This window comes from Canis lupus, chromosome 8 (genome assembly GCF_011100685.1).
Source record: "Canis lupus familiaris isolate Mischka breed German Shepherd chromosome 8, alternate assembly UU_Cfam_GSD_1.0, whole genome shotgun sequence".
NCBI lineage: Eukaryota > Metazoa > Chordata > Mammalia > Carnivora > Canidae > Canis > Canis lupus.
The window spans coordinates 39,060,053-39,082,855 of NC_049229.1; the positions used below are offsets into that span (position 1 = coordinate 39,060,053).

Sequence of the window (22,803 nt, forward strand, 5' to 3'; positions counted from 1 at the left end):
ATAGAAGTCAGAAGATAACTGGGTGACATCTTAGAGTGTTATAAGAAAAAATACTGGCAACACAGAATTCTAGAGTCAAGAAAAAAAACCCTTCAAAATATGAAAATGAAATAATAAAGTTTCAGAAGAGAAAAATGGGAAAACTCTCAGAAGAAATGTATTTTGGAGACATGAGAAGAGGCTCCAGTCTAAGATGGTGACATGGGAAGGCCTTGGGCTCATCTCCTCCATGGAGACACCATGTCTACATCTATTTGTAGAGCAATTCTGCCTGAGGGGGAGTTGAGAGCTGACTGGACAGCTTTTGCACAACAGAGGGTGGAGAAGCCACAGGAAGAGGCAGGAGAGACCGAGACACCTTAGCCGATACCTCCACAAACTCTGGGTCACTGGTGCATGCCAGCTCCAGATGCCCTAGGGCTTGGAGGGATAACTGAAGGTTAGAAAAACAACTGGAACATGGAAGAACTAGCCCTGGACTCCTGTCCAGTGGTGAGGGAGCTGCTGGAATTCTCTCTGGGTCAGAGAGGCTAGTAGGTGGCACAGTTTGTGTTCCCCTTCCACTTCGGTGATGCAGATGGAAGCAGGGTTCCAGATGCTGTGGTTGGTCTGCTGCCTCAGCAAGCACTGTGTCCCTGACGCAGATACTCTGGGGCATGGAGGAAAAACCAAGGTTTAAGAGAGTGTAAAGGAGCTAGGTCTAGAAACTTGCTGGGCAGTGAGGGAACAGATGGAGCTCTCTCTGGGTAGAAGGGCTAGGGAGCACCAGGATTTATATTCCCCTTCTATCTTGATAGTGCAGAGAGAGCAAGGTCCAGGCACCATGGCCAGCCTGTCACACCAGCAAGCCCCATGCCCCTGGTCCACACCAGCCCCAGATACCCTGAGGCACAGAAAAGCCACAGTTTAAAAGAGGAACTAAATGTATGTAAAAGAGCAAGCCCTAGAACTCTGAAAAACATCAGGGGTAGCTGCTAGAACTCTTTCCATGCTGAAGGGGCTGGTGAGCACCATAATTACATCTCCATCCACCTTGATAGTGTGGATAGGAACAAGGTCCAGGCACCTCAGTGAGCCCTAGGTCTCTAGCCCATACCAACCCCAGCTGTCTCACAAAGACAGCCCCAGCATGACACACACTGGGACACCCCTGGTCCAGCAATCACTAGAGCTCCAGCATCATGCCAAGGTGACACAGGTGCAAAGCACCCTGGAAAATTCCAAGCTCACACCACTTCAGCTCCAGACAGCTTATTAGGGTACACCTGATGCAGAACACTCTGGGGCCTCTTACCTAATGGAGGCTCCAGCCACCTTGCCACAGTGCCCCCTGCACAGAATCCCCTGGGAATTCCTAGCCCATGCTCCTCTCAGCTCCAGCTGTCCTGCCAGAATATCTCCTGCATGGAGCACCCTGGAACCACAACCCCACACCCCACCTCAGCTCCAGCCACCCCACCATGGTGCCTCCTGTACAGAGCATCCTGGACAACCTGGTCCATGCCAGCCTCCATTCTAATCACCCCAACAGGGCACCATCTGTACTGAATACCTCAGGACACCCTCGCTTTCACCCACTTCTGCTTTAGCTGTCATCCCAGGGTGGTCCTGTGTAGCACCTCAGAAGCCCTTGACATGCCTCATCTCAGTTCCAGACATCCCACTGGGGCACTTCCTGCATCAAGTGTCCCTTGTCCCCCTGGCCCATGCCCCACCTTGGTTCTAATTACCCTCTCAGGTCACCCTGTGCACAGACCCCCCCCCCCCCCAAGATGTCTGGTGTATACCCACTTTCATTTCAGCTACCCTGCCAGGGTGCCTTTTGCACAGATAACCCAGGGACCACCCCAACTTGTGCCCACTTAAGCTTCAGGTGTCCTGCCAGGGCAATTTGCATGAAAAGCTCCAGGGCCCATTGGCTTACACTCACTTCAGCCTCAGTTGTCCTGCTGGTGCACTGTCTGCACCGAGTCCTGGGACCACCCAAGTCCACACTCACTTTAGCTCCAGCAATCCCACCAGTGTAGCCTCAGCATGGAGGACACTAGGACTCCCAGCCCATGCCAGACAGCTCCAGCTAGCCATCCAAAGTCAACAGGCACACACAGTCTACACAGGAGAAGACACTACACAAGACCATTCCTTCAAGTTTAGGAGAAGTTACTGTGCTGACTAACTCATAGAAACAGTCCAGCAAAATGGGGAGACAGAGGAATATGTTCTGAATGAAAGAACAAGACAAAACCCCAGGGACACCTGGGTGGCTCAGGAGTTGAGCATCTGCCTTCGGCTCAGGGAGTGATCTTGGGTTCTGGGGATTGTGTCCCACATTAGGTTCCCTGTGAGGAACCTATTTCTCCCTCTGCCTATGTCTCTGCCTCTCTCCATGTGTCTCTTGTGAATAAATAAATAAAATCTTTTTTTAAAAAAGACAAAACCCCAGAAAAAGAACTAAATGAAATGGGAATAAGAACTATGTCTGACAAGGAGTTTAAAGTAATGATCATAAAGATACTCATCAGACTCGAAAGAAGACTAGACTCAGTGAGAACTTCAACAAAGAGAAAGTACAGAAAATAACCAATCATAATTGAAGAATACAATAAGTGAAATAAAAAATACACCAGAGGGAATCAACAGCAGATTAGAGGATGCAGAAGAAGGTGTAGCAATCTGGAAGACAAGGAAATGGAAAGAATCCTAGCTGAACAGCAAAAAGAATAGAGAATTTTTTTTTATAAAAAGAGGATAGGTAAGGGACTTCTCGAACAAAATCAGGCAAACAAACATTTGCATTATAGGGGTCCCAGAAGGAGAAGAGAGAAAAGGGAAGAAAACTTATTTGAAGAAATAACATCTGAAATATTCCCTAATCTGGGGAAGGAAATAGATCTAGGTTCAGGAAACATGGAGAGCTCCAAAGAAGATGAACTCAAGGAGCTCCATATTACCAACATGCAATAATTAAATGTCAAAGGTTAATGATAGAGAATTTTAAAACTGTGAGAAGCAACCAGTTACATACAGTGGAAACCTCATGAGTCTATCAGCTGATTTTTCAGCAGAAACTTTGTAATCTAGAAAGGTGTGACAAAGAGCTGAAAGGAAAAAACCTAAAACCCAAAATAGTCTACCTGACAAGGTAATCAATCAGAATTGAGGGAGAAATAAAGATTTTCTGAGACAAACAATAGATAAAGGAGTTCATCACCACCAAACTAACCTTATAAGAAATGATAAAGGGACTTCTATAAGTGAAAAAGGTTAGGCCATAAGTAGAAGAAAATTATGAATCAAAAGATATAAAATATATGACAGCATATACATAAGATATAGAGGAGAGAGTAAAAAAATGTTCTTTTAGAATGTGTTCAAACTCAAATCAACTTACTATAAACTGCTACATATTTAGAGTCCTATATATGAACCTCAAGATAACCACAAATCCAAAAGCTATGATAGATACACAAATAATAGAATTCAGGCCTAACACTGCAAAAAGTCATCAATCACAAAGAGAGTGTAAGGAGAAGATACAATAACTACAAAAATAATTGGAAAACAATTAACAAAATGAAAATAAGTACATACCTATCAATAATTACTTTAAATGTAAATATTCTAAATGCTCCAATCTAAAGACAAAGGGTGGCAGAATGTATTAAAAAAGAAAAAAAAAAAGAGCCATCTATATACTGCGTACAAGAGACTCACTTCAAACCTAAAGACATACAGATTGAAAGTGAAAGGATAAAGAGATACCATGCAAATAAAAATGAAACAACAACAACAAAAACAGAATAGCAATACTTATAACAGACAAAACAGACTTTAAAACTAAGACTGTAACAAGAGACAAGAGCATTACATAATTATAAAAGAGTCAGTTCAACAAAGTATATAACAACTGTAAATATCTATGCACTCAAAATTGGAACATCTAAATACATAAAACAAACATTATACATAAAGCAAGAAATTGACAATACAATAACAGCAGGGGACTTTAACATCCCACATACATCAGTGGATGGATAATCCAGGCAGAAAATCAATAAGAAAAAAGTGTCTTTGAATGATCTATTAGACCAGATGGATTTAACAGATATAGAGAGAACATTTCATTCAAAACAACAGAATACATATTCTTTTCAAGTGTTCATGGAACATTCTCTAGGATAGACCACACTTTAGGCCATGATACAAATCTTAATAAACTTAAGAAGATTGAAATAATATTATATATCTTTTCTGGCCACAATGGTGTGAAACTAAAAATTAATTACTGGAAAAAAACCCACAAAAAACAAATGGAGACTAAATATGCTGCTAAACAGTCAACATGTCAGTGAAAAAAAATCAAAGAGGAAATAAAAAATACATGGAGACAAATGAAAATGAAAACACAGTGGACCAGAATTTTGGGGACACAATGAAAGAAGTTTTAAAAGGGAAATTTTTAGCAATACAGGTCTATGTCAAGAAACAAACAAAAGTCCCAAATAAACAATCTAACCCTACACCTAAAGGACCTAGAAAAAGAAGAACAAACAAAATCCAAGTTTAGAAGAAGGAAGGAAATAATAATAAAGCCTGGAGTAGAAATAAATGCAATAAATAAAAGAAAGAAAGACAGAAATAAAGAAAAATAAAATAAAATATCAATGAAACCAAAGCCAGTTCTTTGAAAAGATAAACAAAATTGATAAACCTTTAGCCAGATTCATCAGGAAAAAAGGACATAAGGACAAATACATAAATCAGAAATGAAAGAGGAGAAAATGGACACGATGGAAATAAGGATTATAAGAGACTACTACAAGAAATTGCATGCCAACAAGTTGGATAAACTAGAAGAAATATATAAATTCCTAGAAACATATCTTCCAAAACTGAATCAGGAAGAAATAAAAAATCGGAACAGACCAATTACTAGTAATAAAACTGAATCAGTAATAATAATTTTTAAAAACCTCTCAACAAACAAAATCCAGGACTAGACAGATTCACAAGTGAATCCTACTAAACATTTTTTAAAAAGTTAATACCTATTCTCCTCAAATTATTCTAAAAAATCAGAAGAGGAAGGAAAGCTTCCAAATACATTCTAGAAGGCTAGCATTACCCTAATAACAAAATTAGACAAAGACACTCCATAAAAAGAAAACTACAGGTCAATATCTCTAACAAACACAGATGCAAAAATCCCCAAGAAAACAGGAGCTAATTACATTCAAAGGATCATGAACCATGATCAAGTGGGATTTATTCTGGGGATGTAAGGATGGTTCAAATTCATCAATTCATATCAATATCAATCAATGTGTTAAACCACATTAGCAAAATGAAAGATTAAAATCATATGATCATCTCAATAGATGCAGAAAAAGCATGTAACAAAGTTCAGTACTCCTTCATGATAAAAACTCTCAATAAGGTGGATTTAGAGAGAACACACCTCAACATAATAAGGGCCATATATGGAAAACCCACAGCTAACATCATACTCAATATTTAAAAACTGAGAGTTTTTCCTATAAGATCAGGAACAAGACAAGTACGTTGATTCTCACCATTTTTATTCAATATAGTACTAGAAGTTCTAGCAACACTAATCAGACAAGAAAAAGAAATGAAAGGTGGGACACACCTGGATGGCTCAGCGGTTGAGCATCTGCCTTTGGCTCAGGGAGTGATCACAGGGTTCCGGGATCAAGTCCCACACCAGGCTTCATGCAGGGAGCCTACTTCTCCCTCTGCCTATGTCTCTGACTCTCTCTCTGCGTCTCTCATGAATAAATAAATTAAATCTTAAAAAAAAAAAAAAGGCATCCAAATCAGTAAGGAAAAAGTTAAAATGTCACTATTTGTAGATGACATTTGTATTCCTGACATATACAGGAAACCTAAAACTATTATAAGTAAAAAATGAATTCAGTAAAATTGCAGCTTACAAAATTAATACATATAAATTGATTGCATTTCTATACAAAAAGTAGCAGATAAAGAAATTAAGAGAACAATCCATTTATAATTACAGCAAAAAGAACAAAATATCTTGGAATAAACTTAACCAAGGAGATGAAACACCCATACTCTGAAACGTATAAAACATTGATAAAAGAAATTGAAGATGATACAAATGGAAAGATATACCATACTCATGAGATTAGAAGAATTAATAGTGTTAAAATGTCTATAATACCCAAAGCAATGTACACATTTAATGCAATCCCTATCAAAATATCAACAGCATTTTTCAAAGAACTAGAGCAAATAATACTAAAGTTTGTATGGAACCACAAAAGACGGACAAAGCAATCTTGAGAAAGAACAAAGCTGGAAATATTCACAATCCGAGATTTCAAACTATTCTACACAAGCTGCAGTAATCAAAACAGTATGGTACTGGCACACAAATAGATCCACAATTAGTGGAAGAGAATAGAGTCCAGAAATAAACCCATGTTTTTATGGCCAATTAATCTATGACAAAGGAGACCAGAATATACAATGGGAAATACCACTCTCCTCAACAAATGGTATTAGAAAAACTGGACAGCTAAATGCAAAAGAATAAAACTGGACCACTTTCTTATCCCATACATAAAATTAAACTCAAAATGGATTAAAAAACCTAAAACTGAGGCCTGAAATAAAATTCCAAGAAGAAAACATAGGCAGTAATATCTTTGACATTGGCCATAGAACATTTTTCTAGATGTGTCTTCTCAGACAAGGAAAACAAAAGAAAAATTATTGAGACTCCACCAAAGTAAAAAGCTTTTGCACAATGAAGAAAACCATCAACAAAACAAAAAGCCTACTGAATGGGACAAGATATTTGCAAATAATAGACCTGATAAGGGGTTAATATCCAAAAGAACTTAACACAACTCAACAATAACTCCTTCCAAATAGTCCTATTAAAAATAGGCAGAGGTCCTGAATAGATATTCTTCCAAAGGAGACATATAGATGGCCAACAGACATATGAAAAGATGCTCTAATCATCAAAGGAGTGCAAATAAAAACAACGAGATATCACCTCACACCTATCAGAATTGCTAAAATCAAAATGGCAAGAATAACAAGTGTTGGCAAGGATGTAAAGAAAAAAAGAACCCTTGTGCACCATTGGTGGGAATGCAAACTGGTGCAGCCACTGTGGGATGCAGTGTGGAAGTTCCTCAAAAAATTAAAAATAGAATTATCACATGACCCAGTAATTTACTGGGTAAATTTACCCAAAGAAAATGAAAACACTAATTTAAAAAGGTAAATGCATGCCTATGTTTATTGCAGCATTATTTGCAATTGCAAAGATACGGAAGCAACCAAAGTGTCCATCAATAGATTGGATAAAGAAGATATATAGATATAGATATAGATATAGATATAGATATAGATATAGATATAGATATAGATATAGATATAGATAGATATAGATATAGATATAGATATAGATATAGATATAGATATAGATAGATAATGGAATATTACTCAGCCATAAAAAGAATGAAATCTTTCCATTTGTGACAATATGGATGGATTTAGAGGGTATAATGCTAAGTAAAAGAAATCAGGGGATCCCTGGGCGGCCAGCTGTTTGACACCTGCCTTTGGCCCAGGGCATGATCCTGGAAACCCGGGATGGAGTCCTGCGTCAGGCTTCCTGCATGGAGCCTGCTTCTCCCTCTGCCTGTGTCTCTGCCTCTTTCTCTCTGTGTGTCTCATGAATAAATAAATAAAATCTTAAAAAAAAAAAAAGAAATCATACAGAGAAAGAGAAATACTGTCTGATTTCACTTGTGTAGAATTTAAGAAACAAAATAAATGAACAAAGGAAAAAAGAGACAAATAAAAAAACAGACTCAAATATAGAGAATAGAACTAAGAGGACATTTATTATGATGAGCACTGAGTAATGTATAGAACTGTTGAAGCATTATATTGTACAACTGAAACTAATATACCAGCATATGTTAATTATACTTGACAAAGCAAAAAGTCCATAGTTAATCATTTGGCAGCCTTATTCAAAATTCTGTTAAAGAGTTTACAATGCTTGCTCAGCTCTTAGGGGTCAAACTATAGACCAATTTCAGGTCATGGCTTATCACTAAGAAAATATTTATTTGGGTGATGAATTGCTTTTAATCAGTTCTTCATTTGAACTCTGTCAATCTTTTTTTGAGACACTGCAAAACTAGAAAAAAGTTTTTCTTGCTGGCCTTTGATTTTAACTAATTTCTTAATCTGAGTAGAGACTTATTTCCTTAGTTTCAAGCTCAGATATCCTTTCATTTCCTTAAGGGATTTCTTTTTTCTTTGAAGTTTTTATTTTTTCATTTTAAGTAATTCTACACCTAGTGTGGGTCTCCAACTCATGATCCTGAGATTGAGAGTTGCATGCTCTTCTAATTGAACCAGCCAGCTGACACTATATTTTCTTTTTAAAAGTGATTTTGGGGGGGGACCTGGGTGGCTCAGTTGGTTACGTGTCTACCTTCAGCTCTCAGGTCATGATCCCTGAATCCTGGGTTTGAGCCTCACCAATAGGCTCCCTCCTTAGCAGGGAATATGCTTCTCCTTCTGCCCTTCACCTGCTTGCGTGCTCTTTGTCTTTTTCTCTCACTCGTTCACTCTCTCAAATAAACAAATAAGATCTTTAAAAAAAAATAAAAGTATTTAGGAAATGCAAGACCCAGAAAAAACTTCAACCTATCAGTTAAGCCATTACATAATAACCAACATGGAAACAGCTACACCAAGATTCATAAGTGAATACAACAGCTTTCCATATTGTATATCCTTAAATATGTTGTTAATGCTATAAGAGGGAAAATTAATGACTTTATTTCTCCTGCTACCCACCAAGTACATATGATTAAATATCTCCTTTCTTTGCATACCAACTAAGTAACCACAAGTTTAAGAATAATGTATATATAAAAAAAAACACATGGTTATCCCAATGGATGCAGAAAAACCATTTTTTAAAAAGTAAAACCCAATGGACTTTCATGATAAAAGCACTTAACTAGAAACAGAAAAAAATTTCCTCAACCTGGTAAAGGGCATCTATTAAAAAAAAAAAATCACATAGAGGGCAGCCCAGGTGGCTCAGCGGTTTAGCGCTGCCTTCAGTCCAGGGCATGATCCTGGAGACCCGGGATCCAGTCCCGCGTCAGGCTCCCTGCATGGAGCCTGCTTCTCCCTCTGCCTGTGTCTCTGCCTCTCTCTCTCTCTCTCTCTCTGTGTGTCTCTCATAGTAGATAAATAAAATATTTTTTAAAAACCCATAGCTAACATCATACTTAATGGTGAAAACTGAAAGCTTTCCACCTAAAATCAAGAACAAAACAAGGATTTGTTTCTCACTGCGTCCATTCAACATTGTGCTGGATGTTTTAGCCAAGGCAATTAGGCAAGAAAAATAAATTAAAAGCATTCAGATTAGAAAGAAGTAAATCTCATGACCTGGTCTTAGATAGAGAAAATCCTAAGGAATCCACAAAATAAAACAAACAAGAAAATCAATTTTTTGAACTAATAAGAAACACTAGCAAAGTTGTAAGACGCAAGACTTGTTTAAAAAAATCTATTATATTTCTACTGCTTAAAAATGAAGAACCTGAAAATGAAACTAAGGAAAAAATTCCATTTCCAATGCATAAAAAAATACTTAGAAATAAATTTAACCAAAAATATATAAGACATATATACTGAAAACTATAAAATATTGTTGAAGGAAATTAAAGGCCTAGTTAAGTGGAAAGATGTCTATGTTCATGGATTGGAAGACTTAATATTACTCCCCAGGGTACCTGGATGGCTCAGTTGGCTGAGTGTCCAACTCTTGATTTCAGCTCATGTCATGATCTCAGGGTCATGAGATTGAGCCCCAAACTGTGCTCTGCACTCAGTGAGGAGTCTGCTTGAGATTCCCTCTCTCCCTCTCCCCTGCCCCATGCCCCCCCCCCAAATATATTTTTTTAAAGATTTGATTTATTTATTCGTGAGAGACACAGAGAGAAAGAGACAGAGACACAGGCAGAGGGAGAAGGAGGCTCCATGCAGGGAGCCCGATGTGGGACTCAATCCCAGGACTCCAGGATCATGCCCTGGGCCAAAGGCAGGTGCCAAATCGCTGAGCCCCCCAGGGATTCCCAAATAATTTTTTTTTTAAAAAAGATGACATTACTCCCCAAATTGATCTATAAATTCAACATAATCCCTATTCAAAATCTCAGTTGTCTTTTTACAGAAATTGACAAGCTGATCTTAATATTTATAAGGAAAAGCAAGAGACCCAGAATAGCCAAAATAATCTTGAAAAAGAAGATAAACTTGGAGGACTCAAACTTCAAAACTTACCACAAAGCTGCACTAATCAAGACATGTGGTACTGGTGTAATGATAGACATATAGACAAATAGAATTCAGAGTACAGAACAAACCTATGCATTTATGATCAATTCCTATATATATATATATTTTTTTTTTGCAAGATTGCCAAGACAACTCAATAGAAGAAAGAAGCATCTTTTCAACAGGTGATGCTGGAACAACTAGTGGATCTTCACATAAAAAAGAATGAATGTGGACTCTTAACTTGCATCATATACAAAAATTAATCAAGTGGGACACCTGGGTGGCTCAGTGGTTGAGCATCTGCCTTCAGCTCAGAGTTTGATCCCGGGGTCCTGGGATGGAGTCCCACATCAGGCTCCCCACAGGGGGCCTGCTTCTCCCTCTTCCTGTGTCTCTGCCTCTTTCTCTACGTCTCTCATGAATGAATAAATAAAATGTGTTCAAAAAAATTAGTCACGATGTACCAGAGACATAAATTTGAGCACTAAAACTATGAATCTTTTTTCTTTTTTACAGATTTTATTTATTCATTCATGAGAGACACACAGAGAGAGAGGCAGAGATAGAGAAAGAGGGAGAAGCAGGCTCCATGCAAGGAGCCCGATGTGGGACTCAATCCTGGACCCAGGGATCATGCCCTGACACGAAGGCAGATGCTTAACTGCTGAGCCACCCAGATGTCCCTAAAACTATGAATCTTAAAAGAAAATGCATGTGTAAATCTGTGACACTGGATTAGGCAATGGTATCTTAGATATGACACCAAAGACTCAAGTGACAAAAAATAAAACTTCCATCAAAATTAAAATACTTTGTGCTTCAAAAGACGCTCTTAAGAGTGAAAAGACAGGGCACTTGGCTGGCTCATTCCAAGAGGCATGCAATTCTTGATCTTGGGATCATGAGTTTGAGCCCCACATTGGGTGTAGAGATTACTTTTTAAAAAGTTTTAAAAAAAGAAAGTGAAAAGACAACCCACAGATGAGAGATAATACATTTATCTGATATGGCTTTAGGATACAGAACACACAGAAAACGTAACTCAAAAATAAAAAGACAGCCTAATTTAAAATTGGACAAAGGATTTGAACAGGTATTTGTACAAAAAGAATATACAAACGACCAAAAAGCACACAAAAAGACGTTCAACATCTTTAGTCTTATGGAAATACAAATTAAAATCACAATGAGATGTGATTTCATATCTACTATAATAGCTATCATAAAAAAGATGAATAATAACAAGTGTTAGGATGTGGAGTAATTGGAATCCTTAGACTTGCAGGTGGGAACATAAAATGATGCAGCTGCCTTGGAAAATAGTCTGGAACGTCCTCAAAAGTAAACATAGAGTTACTTTATGACCAAGCAATTCTGCTCATACAAGAATGATCATAGCAGAATTCATAAGGCTCCTCCAAAAAAGAGAAACAACCTAATGTCCATGAACTGAAGAATGGATAAGCAAACTGTGGTATATTCATACAATAGAATTTTATTTAGCCACAAAAAAGGAGTGAAGTATGTATACTGATTCATGCTCCAACACGGATTAATCTTAAAAATAATTTCAGTACTAACTGAAATAAGTGAGACACAGAAACCATATCTTGTATGATTACATTCATGTGAAATATCCAGAAAAGACAAGTCCATAGAGAAAGAATGTAGATTAGTGGTTGTCAGTGACCAGAGAGAGTGATACGGGGAGTAATTGCAAATGGACCTAGGGTATCTTTGGAGGGTGATGAAATGTTCTGGAATTGAATGGTAATGATTGGGAATGATCGCACAACCTTGTGAATATTCTAAAAACTACTGAATTATATATTTTAAAGAGGCGAATTGTTTTAGAAGGGTGAATTTTAATGGTACATGAATTATCTCTCAATAAAAAGGTCTTTTTAAGCATAATAATTTTGAGTTAGGTATTACATGAAATCCTACTAAGTTTAAATTCTGTGCTTAATCAGGAATATGGAGTTTTTTTTTTTTTTAAGATTTTATTTATTTACTCATGAGAGACACACACAGAGAGAGATTGAGAGAGGGGCGGAGACACAGGCAGAGGGAGAAGCAGGCTCCATTGTAGGGAGCCTGACGTGGGACTCCATCCCGGGTCTCCAGGATCATGCCCTGGGCTGAAGGCGGCGCTAACTGCTGAGCCACCCGGGCTGCCCAGGTATCTGGAGTTTATATACTATTTGTAAGTTTATGTCAAATGACATGTTTGAAAACAAACTGGAAAACCATTCCTACCTTAGACGGTTTTCTAGCTCTATAATTCTTTCAGTCAGATCCCAGTTGCCTCTTTCAAGATTCTGAATATTGGTGTTTTTCAAAGATTTAATTCTGGTTAGAGAAGCAATAAGTTCTTCTAGGTCCTTGATACTATCTTTCAGGGACATAATCTCGAAAGATTGTTGCACATTATTTTCTTTGTAACTTTCTAGCTCACTCTTCATCTCTTGCAATGAAGTTTCTTTTCTGAAGAGCTTGTTTTGAAGATTTCTTAGCTAAGAAGAAAGGGACATGTTACTTAAAATCATAATTTTTTTAGAAAATTCATGACTTCAATTCATTATGGGTATTTAAATTATACATTATTTTTTTTAAAAGATGTATTCATTTATTTTAGAGAGAGAGTGGAGAATGAGTGGGGTTTGGGGCAGAGGGAGAGAGAGAGAGAGAGAGAGAGAGAGAATCCTCAAGCACATTCCCCACTGAGTGCAGAGGCCGACATGGGGCTCCATCCCAGGACCCCGAGATCATGACCTGAGCTGGAATCAACAGTTGGCCACCGTATTGACTAAGCCACCCAGGCGCCCTAAGTTATACGTTATTATATGATGAAATGAAGAGTCTCAAATCTCCTAACAATATATTCCAATGTTATATACATTTAAAAAATCGCATCAAGGGGCTCAGTTGGGAGAGCTTGCAGCTCTTGATCTCGGGGTCATGAGGTTGAGCCCCATTTTGATTGTAGAGACTACTTAAACTTATTAAGAAAATAAAAACTGAAGCAGTGGAATTTTTTAAAAATCATATCAAAATGACACATCGCATTTGGAATAAGTGAATTTATTCTCATCAATATTAAAGTTGTTTAAAATGTTATAAGAGTAAATTATACCAATAATGAATTCAATAATCCCTAGCAGAAAAGAAATACTTAATGCTTTGTTGCTTTCTGCTGGTTGTGAAGGGAACCGTGTTCAGAGGCCTCTCTCCTAAATGGCCTATGTTTATACCATTGTTTCCTGGCTCTGTTTGTGTTTGAAATGGGTGAATAGGAGTCTGAGGAGAAAGAAAGACACTTAAATTCACTATATTTTTAAAGCAAATAAAGGAAAGAAAAGATCATAAATTTATGAAGAGAAGAGTGATGGTCTGTGAGAGGAGAAGCAACAGAAGAGAGCCATAACCTGCTAACTGAGAAAGACCAGGGGCACCAGGGGGGCTCAGTTGGTTAAGCATCTGACTCTTGATCTTGGCTCAGGTCTTGATCTCAATGTTGTGATTTCAAGCCCTTTGTGGGGCTCCATGCTGGGTGTGGAGCCTACTTAAAAAAAAAAAAAAAAAAAAAGACCAAAGAAGGATTGGAAAGGCAGGGGGCATGGTTGCTGTTAGGTGGCTGATTTATTTAGCTTTTGGAAGCATTTTTAAAATCTCTAATCTTCTATCTGATAAGCAAAGAAAGTTTACTAGATAAAGAAAATTGAGGTACTGCTAACATTCAGGGGTCAATTAATTTTTAATTTAAGCCAATTTGTTCAAATTTCTAATAGGCTGTGTATGATCCTGATGAACTTGTAAAAGAGGGGGAGAGGGGGCAAATTTGATTTGACATTATAAAAAATCATTAGCTTTATAACCAGAAAAAGGTCAGGAATATTAGTTATTGAAAAAGTTTCATTAATGAGAAATGCTATAATTCCTAATAGCACAGGGATTGGGAAGACCAAGCATTTCAAACTAATATTTTAGTCCAATATGTGTATAAAATGTGTTCTAATTCTTAAAAATTCTGTGAAATTAAGACAATAAAATGAAACTTACATGTTCTCAAAATATACCTTTATATGTATTTTTCATTACATCAAGTCTAAAAACACACCTCAGTGAGGTCATGGAGTTTCCAGAGAAAGTAAGTATGGGAGAATAGAAAGACCACAAAATTTGGAGGAACAAGAAACTGTGGCCGTAGAGAAGTCAGTTAAGTTTTTTTTACCCACCTCACATTGCAGTTGTAAGGAATAAAAATAACATATACCAAGGACCTAAAATAGTGTCTGTCACATACAAAAATATAATAGAGTAAATTGAAAACATACAACTAAATTGCAGGTATACACTAAACTGGAGTTTGTGCTCCCTTGGAACTTGAAATTATGTCATGCGAAAAGCTTCCCTAATTAGCTGCAGAAGCAACTCAGCTATCAGAAATGGAGACAAGGTGGTAGATATGGACACAGACAAGGTCATGAAGATGAAGTGAAGGATTTAAGCTCGAGCAGCCCAGGTGGCTCAGTGGTTTAGTGCCGCCTTGGGTCCAGGGTGTGATCCTGGAGACCTAGGATCAAGTCCCATGTTGGGCTCCCTGCATGGAGCCTGCTTCTCCCTCTGCCTGTGTCTCTGCCTCTCTTTCTTTCTGTGTCTCTCATGAATAAATTAAAAAAAAAAAAAAAAAAAGATTTGAGCTCAAGCTAAAGCCCATTTCTCTTCCTCATTGCCCAGCCATACTGATGGTAAGAATGCTCTGTGCTCATTCTTTATCCACTATAATTCTATTTTTATATCAGAAAGTCACCAAAGGTCTCTTATCAGATTCAAGAATTTTTCAGTTGTCATCATATTCCACATGTCACTGAAACATTTGACACCACTGGCCAGGCCATGCTCTTTTGCTGGATATGGTCATTGGCACTTGGTATCCATTCCCACCACTATGATGTCTTACTCTGCAGAACTAGAAATAAAACTTTTCCAGAGTCCTTGTGGGGTCTGGGATTCTCTAAGCTAATGGTTCTCAAACTTCAGCAGTGCATTAGAATCATCTGCAGGGTCATTAAAAAGCAGATTGGGAAAAAAAGCAGATTGATAGCCCAAATCCAGAGTTTTTAGTGTGGCATGAGGCCTCAGAATTTGTATTTATACCAAGTTCCCAGGTGATGTTAATGTTGTTGATCTGTGGAACTACACTTTGAGAGCCATGCTATACGTACATTGAGCTGCACTAAAGAGATGCATTCCCATGAAACTTAGAATAGAGAGAAGGCCATTTTCCCACTGCTAATTCTGCTGATAAGCAAGGTCAAGGAAGAGGCCAGAGAAAAACATCCCATTACTTAACTACCAGCTTTATGGAGGTTGAGGCAGCTGTGTCTGTGCAATAAACACTCAGCGGGTGATGCCTGGATGGCTCAGTTGATTAAGGTGTCTGACTTTGGCTGGGGTTGTGATTTCAGGGTCCTGGGATCCCCCTGCATCAGGCTCCCCACTCAGTGGAGAGTTCCCGTCTCCTCTGGCCCCACCCTCTGCTCATCCTCTGTCCTTATCTCTTTCTCAAATGAATTAAATAAATAAATAAATAAATAAATAAATAAATAAATAAATAAATAAATAAATAAAATAAAATAAAAGGCTCAGGTGAAGTAGCAGCAACTTCCTGACCTCAGGATCTTATCCATGGTGGTGTGTCCTTAAACTCATTCATCAAGTTCTGGCCCCAAATCCCATACCCAGACCTTCCAATCACTTTGTATACATAATTCTCTGCATTAAATCATTTTCAGCTTGAAATACTTAGGGTGGTTTCTGCTTTCTGCAGTGAATCCATGACTGATCCTTGACATTCATGAAATTTCTTTTTCTCTCCCTCCCTGATTACTTCTCTCCAGTTTTCTTTTGGTGGTTCTTTTTCTCTTGCATGGAGGTATTCCTTGTGCTGACATTAAGAAACTGTGCTAAACTGGATGTAACAAATCCTATATTGCAGGGGTTTTTTCTTTAAATGACCACAATAGATGTAAATGAGTGTGTGAGTTTTTAAAATGCAGCTTACATTTTGGAGGCGAGGTAAAGCTTCCCAGGGTAAAGAAAAGTCTGGAATTGAATGAAAACTTGATGGGCCATCCCCATCTCCAGGATCGCACTGACTTCATCATTTAGACTGCTTTTTAATTCCATTTTCAGTACAGACCAATTTTCTTTTTAAAATACTGCTCCAGGGGCAGCCCCGGTGGCTCCAGCGGTTTAGCACCACCTTCAGTCCAGGGCCTGATCCTGGAGACCCTGGATCGACTCCCAGGTCGGGCTCCCTCAAAACAAAAACCATAGGGGCCTGTGGCTGGTTCAGTCAGTAGAATATACAGCTCTTCACTTCAGAGTCCTGAGTTCAAGCCCCACATTGGGCATGGAGCTTAGTTTTAAAAAATGCTATAAAAGAATAGCTCCTTTGTAATAGCTAACATGGGAGCAAAAAGTTTTACTTGTGTGAAAAGTAAGAAGGGGGAAAAATCTGACTCTAGTGTTTATTTAGCACAAGTTAGAAAGATTTAAACCAATTTAATTATCAGTGATAGTGAGTTCTCTTAACTAATCACTCCCTTTTTCTAGGGAGAATTTGTTAAATTTATTATTTCACTAATGGTTGCATTTTATTCTAAGAAATTTTAGTTTAATGATGCTGTAATTTTTTTTAGGAATTCCTGTCCTCACTACTTCAGACTGCAAAACTGATTCCTATTCAGAATTTTGCCAGAATGTCCCAAAAGCCCAACTTCATATTATAAACCATACTCCTCTATGGTAGGAAGGCTGTCGTATCCTTTGAGAATTGCTTAAAGGTTAAGACCATAGAGCAGCTTTTAATAATGCATATTTTGGGGGAATGGAGCAGTATTTTATTTTATTTTACTTTTTAAAAGATTTCTATTTATTTATTCATGAGAGACACACACACACAGAGGCAGAGACACAGGCAGAGGGAGAAGCAGGCTCCCCACAGGGAGCCCAAAGCAGGACTCAATCCAAGGTCTCCAGGATCACACCCTGGGCTGCAGGCCCTGCTGAACCGCTGTGCCACCAGGGCTGCCCACCCCTATGGTATTTTTTGAGCATGTCCACTCTTTCCCCCGGGTGTTCATTTGTCAGTTTCTACTTGTTTTCAAAATATGTGATTTGCCGGCATCTGAGTGGCTCAGTCGGTTAAGTGCCTGTCTTTGGCTCAGATCATGATCCCAGGGTCCTGGGATCAAATCCCAAATAGGGCTCCCTGCTCAGCAGAGAATCTGTTTCTCCCTCTCCCTCTACCCCTCTCCCCTGCTCCTGCTCTCTCTCTCAAATAAGTAAAATCTTTAAAAAAAAAAGATCAAGCCCAAAATATGTGATTTGCCTCATCCCTACGTCTGTGTATTGCAGATCAGAGTCTCTTTTAAGACCTATTTATTTAACTATAAATTTATTTATTTAAAATAATGGGTTAAGGGATCCCTGGGTGGCGCAGCGGTTTAGCGCCTGCCTTTGGCCCAGGGCGTGATCCTGGAGACCCGGGATCGAATCCCACGTTGGCTCCCGGTGCATGGAGCCTGCTTCTCCCTCTGCCTGTGTCTCTGCCTCTCTTTCTCTCTCTCACTGTGTGCCTATCATAAATAAAAAAAAAAAAAAAAAAAAAAAAAAATCTAAAAAATAAATAAATAAAATAAAATAATGGGTTAAGTATTCTATGAAAGATCCATAGAGAAAATACCTTTTAATAATAAGATCAAATGTTTAAAATTGAAAATTTCAAAATTCATTTATATTTTTGTAAAAACATGTTAATTAGATAAGAGTCATTTTTTTTATTAACTCCTTCTTAAATCCTCCCCTCAAGTTACTAGGTCTGCTCATTTTACCTCTAGTATGTTTCCCATATGTATCCCTCTCTTCCCATCCTGCTGCTTGCTGCCTTTATCTTGTTTTAGGGACACATTGTCCACCTCATGCACTGTTTGCTATAAACCTCCTATTTGGTCTTTCTACTTCCCATCTAGCACCTCTCTGAGCCATTCTTTTTTTTTTTTTTTTTCTTTTTTTAATAAATACTTTTTTTTTTTTTAAGATTTTTTTATGCATGAGAGACACACAGAGAGAGAGGCAGAGACACAGGCAGAGGGAGAAGCAGGCTCCATGCAGTGAGCCCTATGTGGGACTCGATCCCAGGTCTCCAGGATCAGGCCCTGGGGCTAAATCACTGAACCACCCAGAGATCCCCCTGAGCCATTCTTTATTTAACTACCAAGACTTCAGTATCTTCTATGTTCCAGGCATGTGCCAGAAGATTAAGAACTCTCAAAAAATTTCCCAGCTCAGGGAGATCAATTATAAAACAAATAATTAAAGTATACCTTAACAAGTACAATAATATTGGTATGAATAGAATGTTCTAAGAATATAAGCAAAGAATATGTGTTCTGTCCTCAGTTGTAACATCAGATACTATACTATCACTCTTCTTTTAAAGGTCATATGATAACTCTATGTTTAGCTTTTTGCATATAAAACTTTTTGAAATGACAACATTTTAGAATGCAGGGAAGATTAGTGGTTACCAGGGGTTGAGGGTAGGAAGGAAGTGGGTGTGGGTATAAAATGGCAACAGGAAAGATCTTTGTAGTGTTCAAACTGTTCAGTATCTTGACTGTTTAGAACTCTATACAAACACACAAATGTGTACAAGTAACATTGGGGAAATCTGAGTAAGAATGGTGGATTGGTAGACTTTGTTGCATCAATGTCAATATTCAGGTTATTATATTATAGTTTTGCAAAATTGAACAATGGGAGAAACTCAGCAAAGTTATAAAGGATCTTTCTAAATTATTTCTTAAAACTCCAAGTGCTTCTTCAATTATTTTAATAAAAATTTCAATTAAAATTAAGAATAATTGGTTCTGATAAATTTTTCTTTAGCAGCAGAAGTGACATTGCCTCCATTCACTCCCTCCATTGTTGACTGCATCTACCCGGTTTCTTTCTTTTTCTTTTTTTTTTTTTTAATTATTTATTTTTTTATTCATGAGAGACACATACAGAGAGAGACACACACAGGCAGAGGGAGAAGCAGGCACGCAGGGAGCCCTATGTGGGACTCAATCCCGAGACTCCAGGATTACACCGGGGCCGAAGGCGGCGCTAAACCGCTGAACTACCCGGGCTGCCCATCTACCTGGTTTCTACTATTTGCCAGGACTACGCTAAGGGAAGAAAAATATCTTATCTGCATAAACACATGCCCTCACAATGCCATTCTATTGCCCTCACAAATAAAAATTTCATAAAAAAATCAAAGTAAAAATACTGGCAAAACACTTTAAATTTATTTTAACATACTAGGCCTTATTATACATATCAGTAACATTTTTTTTTACAAGTTGTTTAACTCCTATTTATTCTGACAGCAGCCTATCTAGCACTATGCAAGAGCTTTAGTTCAATATCATAGTGCCTAAACTAGACAACACAATCACCAACTGAACACTTTTTCTATGTCCCACAAAGAAATAAAGTTACTGGAAAAGAGAAAGATGACTCATGCTGAAGGTATTCTGTTGAAATCACTAGACTCTTTTATTAATATATTTTCCATATAACAACAAATCCAATGAGACATTGTAGAGCATTTCATATATCTGCTTTGATAAATAGATTAAAATATTTATAATTACCAAATGATTTATGCACATGCAGAGAATGGCTTTTAAAAAGTACTTTGGGGCAGCCCAGGTGACTCAGTGGTTTGGTGCCTGCCTTCAGCCCAGGGTCTGAACCTGGAGACCTGGGATTGAGTCCCACATCGGGCTCCCTGAGTAGAGCCTGCTTCTCCCTCTGCCTGTGTCTCTGCCTCTCTCTCTCTGTGTCTATGAATAAATAAAATAAAATCTTTAAAAAATAAAAAATAATATTTAAAAAGAGAATGTTTAAAAAAATAAAAAGTACTTTGAAATTCTTGAAAATAAATATTTTCTTTAGACAAGGTTTAAAGGTTGTGATCTTTTTTGACAATTTGGCTTAAAAGGCTTATGAATCAGGCATAGACATAAACCTTAATCTAATCCAAACCTGAATTATCAAAAATCTCAAACTTAGTAAATTTAGTAGTAAGTTATACTGTGGACAAGAAGAATTAATGCTTTCAGTTTTCAGGTATTGGTATTAAATTTTTCTGGGGGGGAGGGGAGGAAAGATTAAGAATCTCTCCAGTATTAGAAAATGGATTGTACTTTACAAACTCCACTTAAATTTAAGCTCTATTCATCTCTCTATGCTAAAGGAGGAAAATATTAGGATAAATAAAAGATACATAAAAGAAATATGTATTTATCTACTTATCTATAGATATATGTTTTTCTATTTTGAGAGAAAAAGCACATGTGAAGGAGGGGGTGGGTTGACAGAGAGAAAGAGAATCTTAAGCTGGTTCCATGCCTAGTGTGGAGCCTGACTCAGGGCTCCATCTCAGGACCCTAAGATAATGAAATGACCTGAGCCAAAATCAAGAGTCAGATGCTTAACCAACTGAGTAAGCCAGGTACTCCTCTATATCTATCTATATATTTAAATGAAACCTGGTGTCAGGCTATTGATAGATGAGATAGCAGAAAAGAGGCCCCAAGGAATAAGGCCACTGTTGTAGGCTGTTTTGTCCTCTCAAAATTCACATGTTTAAGTGCTAACACCCAGTAACTCAGAATATTATATTTTAGGACAAGGACTTTTTTTTTTTTTGAAGATTTATTGAGAGAGAGAGAGAGAACATGTGTGTGGATGAGCCCAGGGAGGGGCAGATGGAGAGGGAGATAGAATCCTCAAGCAGACTCCCTGCGGAGCACAGAGCCTAATGCAGGGCTCAATCCCAGGACCCTGAGATCATGACCTGAGCTAAAATCAAGAGGCAGCTGTTTGACTGACTGAGCCACCCAGGTACCCCAAGGGCAGGGTCTTTAAAGAGGTAATTAAGTTAAAATGAGATCTTTAGGGTGGGCCATAATCCTATGACTGATATTCTTATAATAGGAGGAAATTTGGACATAGTTACAGAGGGAAGACCATGTAAAGACACAGAGTATAGATGGCCATCTATAAGCCAAGAAAAGAGGCCTCAAAAGAAACCAACCTTCTCAACACACACACACACACACACACACACACACACACACACACACAGAATCATCATGTGAGGTGATGGAAGTATTATTTAACCTTATTGTGGTCATTATTTTACAAAATATATCAAAACAAAAAATATATATAAAAAATCACCTCAAACTTACATAATGTTATATGTCAATTATATCCAATAAATCTGGGAGAAAGAAGAAGAGGAGAAAGAGAAGCAGTAGTAGAAGAAACTAACCCTGCTGATACCTTGTCTTGGACTTTTAGCCTGCAGAACTATGAGAAAAATTTCTATTATTTTTTTTAATCTTTTTTTAAATGTTTATTTATTTATGATACTCACACACACAGAGAGAGAGAGAGAGAGAGAGAGGCAGAGACATAGGCAGAGGGAGAAGCAGGCTCCATGCACCAGGAGCCCGACGTGGGATTCGATCCCAGGTCTCCAGGATCGCGCCCTGGGCCAAAGGCAGGCGCTAAACCACTGCGCCACCCAGGGATCCCAAATTTCTATTATTTAAGCCACAGTCTGTGGTACTTAGTTATAGCAGCCCTAGCAAACTCATACACACACCATAGATAGCTACTTACACAAAAGGCTAGTGTTCCACAACATCAGCATTCAGAACATTTTACTCACAAGTAACTATAGAGACAATGCAGGCATAAACAGCCACATCATAATACCTTTAATAGTGATAGTGGGCTTTGGGATTCAATCATGGTTATCCATAAGACTATCTCTTGTAACACATGACCTGAGGGCATTTGAGCTCAACTAAAGAATTCCTACGGGGACACCTGGCTGGCTCAGTTGGAAGAGTAGTATGTGGCTCTTGATCTTGGAGTCATGAGGGATCCCTGGGTGGCACAGCGGTTTGGCGCCTGCCTTTGGCCCAGGGCGCGATCCTGGAGACCCGGGATTGAGTCCCACGTCGGGCTCCCGGTGCATGGAGCCTGCTTCTCCCTCTGCCTATGTCTCTGCCTCTCTCTCTCTGTGACTATCATAAATAAATAAAAATTAAAATATATATATATAAAAAAAAAGATCTTGGAGTCATGAGCTTGAGCCACCCACATTGGGTGTTGAGATTACATCAATTAATAAATAAACAAATTAATAAGCTTAAAAAAAACCAAACCAAAATACTCTCTAGTTCATCACTAGGTGTTAAGGGAAAAGTCAAGGCATTTCCTACAAATGTGCTTTCTTTCTTTTTCATCTGTTGTTATTCAGATGTTTCATCAAGTATTATATAAGAC

The 22,803-nt window shown here is 38.0% G+C and overlaps 1 protein-coding gene across 3 annotated transcripts in view; it reads right to left on the bottom strand.

Annotated features, from left to right (window-relative positions):
* LOC480351 (coiled-coil domain-containing protein 170-like) overlaps positions 1–22,803 on the bottom strand; it is a 53,409-nt gene that overhangs the window by 16,046 nt on the left and 14,560 nt on the right. For all 3 annotated transcript variants that reach the window (XM_038544916.1, XM_038544914.1, XM_038544915.1), the window contains exon 3: positions 12,637–12,893. In XM_038544916.1, coding sequence (XP_038400844.1) covers positions 12,637–12,893 — 257 coding nt within the window. The remainder of the gene's footprint in view (positions 1–12,636; positions 12,894–22,803) is intronic.